We start from the raw sequence: 7977 nt of genomic DNA, 5'->3' as shown, positions 1-7977 counted from the left end.
AGCCACTCCATCTTCTTTAACAAGTGACCGAGTGCCACAGGCAGCACATTGCATATACAGTGTAGAATGTATTGCTGACACAATCTTGCAGCCGGTTGTTGCTCCTATATGTCACACAGTGCTATGCTGGATACAGGAAAAAACTAAGAGAGAGCGAGTGTGTGTGTGTGTGTGTGAGAGAGAGAGGAGAGAGAGAGAGAGAGAGAGAGTCGGTCTTTACACTGGCAGATAGCTGGAGGCCTGTGAATAATGCAGGAAGTGGCAAGCAGGTCTCTCATCGGAAAGACACAGCACGCAACGTTAAAAATTCATCCAAGGTGGGCATCCCTCATGGATCCCTCTCTCTCTTTCTCTTGTGCGCTCTCTCTCTCGCTCTCTTGCTCTCTTGGCTTTTCTCCGTCTCTTCCTCCTTCCCCTTCATTCCCTTCTTAAAATAATTCCTCCCTTTCTCCACACATCATCTCTCAGTGCTTTGGTTGCACTGCATGGCCACACTCTAGGGTATTGACCTGGGTTATGTTCTGAGCAACATCTGCTTTTTTGTTGAGGATGCAGAGGACAGGAGGGTTCCTATGTAGGCTAAATGAGAAACTGTGAAAAGAAAATCCATAAAAAATTACTATTTTGCATAAAGGGGACGAGAAACCCAAACAACGGGTCTGGCCATTATGTTTCCCGGGAGCAGTGAGACCTGCTAAGGCGCTTACACTATATTGACTACCGATGGTTGGAGAGACTCCAGCTATGTGCTGGCCTTGTTCATTTTCAACTGGGGATGAGCCTGGGCTGTTGGCAGCACAAGGACCAAAAACAGTATTTTCCATTATAAAGGAGTTCAACAGAGGCCACCTGCCTTGCTTCCAACCCCACAGCTCTGCTGTAGAATGCCACTCTAAAGAAGGGCTCCCACAGTCTCTCTCTCTCTCTTTCCCTCTTTCTCTTTCTCTCTCTCCTCATTTCTCTTTCCGTCGCTCTCTCTCTTTGTCTTTCCTTTCATCTCCCCTCCTCTATGAGAAGAAAAGAAGAGTCATTGGTTGCTTTTAATTCCCATCCAGTATCAACTTCAGCCCTGGGCCCGCCTCAGACTAAAGACTTTCTCCTAATTCCCATTTTGCTATTATTATCCTCTGTAAAGAACAATACCAGAGACCTGCAGCCAGTTGCTTTGCTGTTGGTTAGATCCCCTTGGTACATTTTAGATGAGAGGGAGTGAGAGTATTCAAATGCAGCAGCACCCAGCTCCTAATTACTGTGAAATATACTGGGAAACCACAGGTTTTTATGACCAAAGTGCACACATCTTATCTTCCACGGAGAAATCTAATGAAGTTCAGCATAAAATGGCACATTAGAGTACATTAAAGTGTAATGACAGCTTTGCCGCACCGATCATAAGTCAAAGCACTCTTCAGGGCATAAACTCTCTTGGTGAAAGAAAGCCATAGCAGGTGGGCCACAAATCCCATTTTCACACAGGAGCCATATTGGCCAAATGGTCCACACAGAGACAATAAGCCCTGCAAGCGAAGTATAATAGAGGGAGGAACATCACCTTTTAAAAAGAGGAGGGTTGAGTCAAGGGCCTTTTTTAAAAGAGGTCCCCGCTAATGCTTCCTTCGGGTGCTATGGCAGTGAATTAGAGACTGCACACCGAGAACCGTCACAGCACCTACAGACTAATTCACTCTGAACTTGTTTGTTTGTTAAATGAGCCATATTTCCCGTCCTTAATTGCATTTCCTAACATTAATTAAAAGAGAAGAAGGAGGGAGGTAAACTGGGGAACGACAGAAACGAGCGGCGTCTGGATAAAGAGAGCAACACCAGCTGAGAGGGGGTCCTCACGGAAGGCGAACATCTGGAGAGAGCCTGTCCACATTTCCTCTTCCACTCTCTAATGGCTCAGCAGCCCTGAGTGCAAATGTCAGCCAGGCAAATGGGCTCATATGCTAACTCTTAGCACTAACTGCTAATGTAATGAATGCCACTGATACCCTGTACAGGATTAGTATACAGATGTTACTTTTACTGTCTCTCTGTGGATCTACCTATCTGACAGCATGTCCACACAAACTGCTCTGCGTTATAGAGACATGTACACAGCTCGTGGACAGGCAGGTGCTCACATCAATCAATCAAGCAATAGCACAGTGATGAGTGTTAATGCAAACATGTACACAAATGCATTCACATACTGTACTGTATGTGTTCTCAACCAGACACGCACAGCATACAGAAGGAACATAGAATGAATTTAAACACCCATGTCTACATGGGAACACAACTGAGACAAATGTATAAGGACAGGCAATGGTAGTCATGTATATAACCCAGAGTTAATTAACTTAGCCTCGTAAACTACTTGATTACAACAGCGTAGTATACTGTATATGATGTGATCAGAGAGACTAGTTCAATGTACTGTGTGTTATATTGCTGTAAATGTTCTAAGTGCTGTCCATTAATTAAGCTAAATGAAGTGAAGAAATTCCAGCAGCTGCACAGTGTGCTGGATCACAGCCACTTTGACATATAGCTAAACAGCAGCAGTCTGGTCCAGCTGCACAGCTCCACTTGAATCCACATGCATGAATTCAAACCCAACTTCGTAATATCTATGATCCAAGTGGACACATCGGTGCATCAGAGAAGCAGAGAACACGCTGCTGCCTTCCTCCTCCAGGGATTAAGGTCTGTTTATTTCCCTCGTCTTCATTCGCATATCAGACCTATTATCTCTCCTGTCTCCCTCTGTCAAGTAGATGATGATTGATGAAATGATTCCCCACGCAGCCTCTGCGGCCACTCACATATTCGATAAAGATCAATTTGACGTACACTTAGCGTTACGTTGGCTTGAACGGGCCTCGTCTTGGCGAGGAACGGAAAGACCGCTGCTGCTTTTTCCCAGATGTGACCTTTCTGTGGTTGCAGTGAGTAGAGTTAAATGAAAGCATGGCTAATGCCAATTAAACCAACTCTAGAATGTTCCAGCAGCCCCCCCCCCCCCCTGTGATTTCATAAATACTCCATGGTTAATTTAGATCCATATGCTTGGCAGCTATGTGTACAGCACCTGGTCTTCGCGGACAGGTTGAACACTCAAGGTTCAGCGCAAGCTCATTTGCACTGCAATCATGTAGTCCCACACCGTGAAAAAGATGAGCTCCCCTCTCCACAAACAACCCCTCTGTGTAAATCCACTGCACCAGATAACCGGACTTTTAAGACAGTAACTCGTAAGATTTAACTCCATATCTCACCTCTGCTGCAATACTATATATACTGCATATCTCAAGAAGTGATGCTAGTTGCTCGCCGGGAAAAACTGTGTACAGTGCATTCTGTGTCACTACTTTGATTGTGAAAAGGAAATAATGTAGGCGATGATCGTAATGTTTTACAACACCTCCAAAGCCAGCGGGGGAAGGATGTGAACGAGAGAGCTGTGAAGTTTTATGAGGCCTTCCTGCCAGGGTGTTCTCTTTAGGTGAAGGTCAGAAGACGTGCATGGCTTCAGGCAGGAGGAGACAGGATCCAAGCTCAAGAGGGCCTGTTCCTAGAGCCCTGAAAGACGGCCGTTGGGAAATGGCAAAAAAAATGCATATATATATATATATATATATACGTATATAAAACCCTCCTACACAGGGGAAGAGTCACACAAGGATACTTGTCACACCCATGGCTTGTTCAGGCAAGAACTAGCTGCCAAGGCAACTCCAGGGGGCAGGTGAACAGACAGAGAGGAAGGCTGAGAATGCGCGTGTGGTTGCCATTATTGCACATGCATTACACGTCTTGTGTTCTGGGGTTTGAACTACATTATTTATGGCCAGATCAGTGCATCCATGGCTTCAGAGGAGCTTGCCGAACTACACACATGCCGTAACAGCAGACGTGGTGTACATGATTTTCAGGCAAACGTGTGGTGCCTTTCATGCCAAAAGCTCTGGGTGGGCTAAAGAAACAACACTACCCCCCCCACCCCCACCCCCACCCTAGCACCACCACCAACACCACCACCCTCCTCCAATCTCTCAATGCAATCAGCTTCGAAATGTCATCATTGTGGGATGTGGCGAACTTCATTAGCACCCATTGCTATTTTTGAGGGCCCGTTAGGGTTGGTGTGATTTCCCCAGACGGGTGAACCCTGTTCTGAGATCTGTGAGCGGCGCATGTCTGCACCGTCCTCACCTCCTTTCGGAGCATACACACACACGTCACCTCGGCTCTCTTCACAGTCATGTCGTGTGACACATGGAAGACAAAATCTCAGAAAAAGCAAGGAGCTCTGTTATGTTTTGTTTTGTGCTGTTATTTTGTTTTGTATGCATGCAGTGAACCTACAGAAAACTCCAGCTGAGCAAACACCTGCACACAATACTTTTAAAGGGGATACAGACGAATGCTCACTGATGAGTAAATTCATTGCTTAATTGTCATTCTAGGTCTTCTCCTCTGGCCAAGGCAATGGAAATGTGCATCTCAACATGTGGACATTCTTGTATACTACAGAAATCACAATACAGTGGACCAATAGGCAGGAAACTTATATATACAGTAGAAGGGCATTACAAATACCAAGAACTCTCCAAAGACTTCTGGATCATCTTGCTGACTTGAAGTGTAAAGCTAAGTGCTTAGTTCACACTGAACTCAGGAACATGGTTATTTGGGATCATGCCTATGGCTCTGGCTCAGCACGTTTCATATGACGCCACATGGGATGAATTTGCTACATTTCATCTGTCATTCAGGTTATCACATATCCACATACACAACCATTCTTGTTTTGTGAAATGGTTGGCAAATACTATGTTGAATCCGATAGAGAGAGAGAGAAAGAAATATCATAAGAGATCTGGAGTGATGCTGTCCTCACCAATCACTGTGTGCAAGTGTGTTATAAACCTTAACACTTTAGGAGGCTACTTGAGGGATGTGTCGGTTCCTCTGTTACCTAGTCTATGGATTTACTGACTTAAATCCAACCACCAAGGCTAACTGCTCTCTTGTTTGCTTACAGTATGCTATTCTGAGACGATCTCCGAATTAAAAGGCAAACAAATGTAATCATTCACCAATGATGTCAATGGCCACAGAAGGTAAATCAAAATGCCTTCGCAAAGACGCATCATATATTCGGGGAGAGAATCGCAAAAAAACGAAGACTTACCTCCAGAGCTGCCCAAGCTGCAAGATGTGAATGATGGATTGAGCTACCAAAATGCAGAAAGAGCAGGATGCCGAACGTTTCTTATTAGTCCGGGTTGCGGTGCTGCTGTTACTGCTGTTGGTAGTGGTGTTGCTCTTGCTGGCTGTCGATGCCTGCCTTTGAGGTGTGGACGGGTGGGCACCCACTTCTCCATGTGAGGCGGAAGAGCTGAGTAGCTTCCCATCCATGTGTGAGCAGCTTGGTGCACCGCCGGTAGAGCTCTCCTCGGTGCTGAAATCATGGACGAACCATCGGAAACTGAAAACCTGTACGGAGAACGAGCCAAGCACCACAAAAAATAACGTAAGGCCAAACCACCAGTAATCGCGGCGGAGGTAATAGTCGACGGATAGCCAAACGTCTGTGCCCACGTCGGCAAAATACACCGCCACTGCAGCGAGGATCCACAAACAGTCCCAAATGGTATATTTTTGCTGCTCCCTGCCAAGACGAAGACATGTCGAATTTGAGCCACAGCAGCGCGACTCCCCATTGACAAAGTCCGTCTCTCCGGTACCCGAATCCGGCTGCAATCCTGGAACAAGCCCTTGTACTGAGCCTGAGTGATCCGAATTCTGCAAAGGCGTAAACGCTACATCGCTCTTTTTCATTTTGAGCACCCCGTCTGATTTAGCGGCCATTGTAGCACCCTAATATTTTGCTCTCCGACACCGTCTTTGCAATCTTCCTTTTTCTCGTTCTCTCCTCGGCTCTTGTGTTCCAGGCGAAGAGACACTGGGTTGGGCGACCTCCTCTTCCGCCTGCTACAGCGCCGCCTGTTCATAACAAAGCAACACTTCCTTTTGGTAGCGGGTACGAACCATATGCTCCCTATGGCTCACACTTAAAACTATGACATCATTGCTTTGCAACTCTTCCCCAGCGGCTCATCGTGGTGTTCATCAATATCTACGGGTCGCAACGTAATGTTCCAAATGCAGCTAACCAGATGCATTTGGTTACGTTTTAGACTAAGCTAAATTAATTTGACGTAGGTTAATTAATAGCTTTTTATAATATAATACGGCAGCCACTGAGTTAACTGAGCTAAGCTAGCCAATGTCATGCTGCAAGCCTCATGCTACATATTTAAATCGACAAGTAGCCCATTCTCCTGTTGATGTTTAAGAACAAAACATAGGCTACATATCCTATACAAGCTGATACATATATAAAATAAAGACGCAAAACAAAGATGTGGCTTGACAATATAACGTCTAACTACATTAAACTGACATGTGATTAGGCCTAGATGGGTTTTATACCGCTTCGAAGTCTATTGAGAAACCGGAGTGCTTATAAAATACATTCTATTCTTTTTTTAGGAGCCTTTCCTTCAGTGATGAGAGGGATGTTTTCAGCACCGCGGAAAGCGCTCCTTCGGTGTTCTCGTGCACCTGCATTGGGGACTGACATAATCAAGACTCATCCCAGGTTCATATATCACTACGGATGCGTTGCTGTCCTCGCATTGTGTTTGGTGAGCTAACTTGCGTCATTATTGAATTTATTGGCACCATTGAGTGCGGCGCCGCGTTGACGACACGCCCTCCCCTTCGCCACTACACCCACAGGAGGCTGTGACTCGCTGAAACAGAACGACCGTATTCGACGCTCAGTGAATTATAATGAGTGATAATATTGATTTTAGGCCATCACACACCGCAAATGCAACATATTCTTCAGACATAGTCGAGGAATTATTATGCTGTGGTAAAAAGTGTAGGTATATCTGCCATTCATGAAGCATTACCTCAGAGGTTTATCATACTAAGAAATACCTTGTGGCAAACATCTTATGACCATCTATCCTTCATGTCTAAAAATTATGGCATATAAGAGTAACACACTCTGCATACACATTTTAATTCCTGGCTATATTTTTTACTCTTTCTTTGAAAATAAATTCCAGTACTGTACTGTACTGTAATAATTATTTACTAAATATATTAGAATGCTGCCACCACCTTTGATAATCCAGTATGGTCTGGTGTCTGATACAAGAACATTGACAGGGGATAGAGTATGTCACAACAATAGATTTTATGAAATGCAATTCATTAAAAAAATAGCCTCTTAGGACCTCCACTTCCCCAATAAATAACCACCCCACTTGCTTCACAAAACCTAAACTCCCCCAACCCACAGCAAAGCAGGGCAAATGAATAAAGGCACAGCATCAATTATCCAATCAGCACTGCACACTAGGCTTCTTAATACACACACACCGAAGGACCGATTCACACACTCACTCGATCAAACTCTGTGACAGAAAGGGGGGAGAAAAACTCGCTAACCAAGCGGGCTTCTATCACTGGAGTTAGGCTACTGCTATCACCCCCCCCCCACACACGTCTAAATAGGCCAACCGTTGGACAGGCTTCGAGACCTGACTATGAGCAGCCTAAAACTCTGCACAAGACAGGATACCTCTAGTTTGAATAAAACCCTGATAACTTATATTGGTTTCTGCATGTGTGAACTCCCATAAAAAATGTGATGGACCAAGCCTTTTTTTTTTCAAGCATCAACGTGATAGAGAAGGTTATAAGCCTGCAGTTCCACCGTGGTATATAAGCTATAATACATGGCGGCTCGGTTCTCGCCGCCTCCTCCAGCGGACCTGCACAACTTGCCAAGGACTCAGATCACGCCATCTGTCATCGTCAACGGCTGAGGCCGGCAGCGCGACAGGGGTAAGTGCCTTGGCGTGATTCACCGGGCAGGCGTTGGCAGCTACGTAACAGGCCCCACTG

The 7977-nt window shown here is 45.4% G+C and overlaps 1 protein-coding gene across 2 annotated transcripts in view; it reads right to left on the bottom strand.

Annotated features, from left to right (window-relative positions):
- Positions 1-6035, bottom strand: part of xkr4 (XK related 4) — a gene marked incomplete at both ends in the record, with an annotated part of 34695 nt that extends 28660 nt beyond the window's left edge. Inside the window, one exon of one of the 2 annotated variants that reach the window (XM_080837275.1) lies at positions 5183-6035. In XM_080837275.1, the coding sequence (XP_080693401.1) occupies positions 5183-5862 (680 nt within the window). The remainder of the gene's footprint in view (positions 1-5182) is intronic. The other variant, XM_080837274.1, reaches the window with a different exon arrangement.
- Between the last annotated feature and the right edge of the window lie 1942 nt (positions 6036-7977).

The sequence above is a fragment of the Sprattus sprattus genome (genome assembly GCF_963457725.1).
Source record: "Sprattus sprattus genome assembly, chromosome: 4".
Taxonomy (NCBI): Eukaryota; Metazoa; Chordata; class Actinopteri; order Clupeiformes; family Clupeidae; genus Sprattus; species Sprattus sprattus.
The sequence above is the reverse complement of the archived record's forward strand: the minus strand, read 5'-3'. Positions and strand labels throughout refer to the sequence as shown.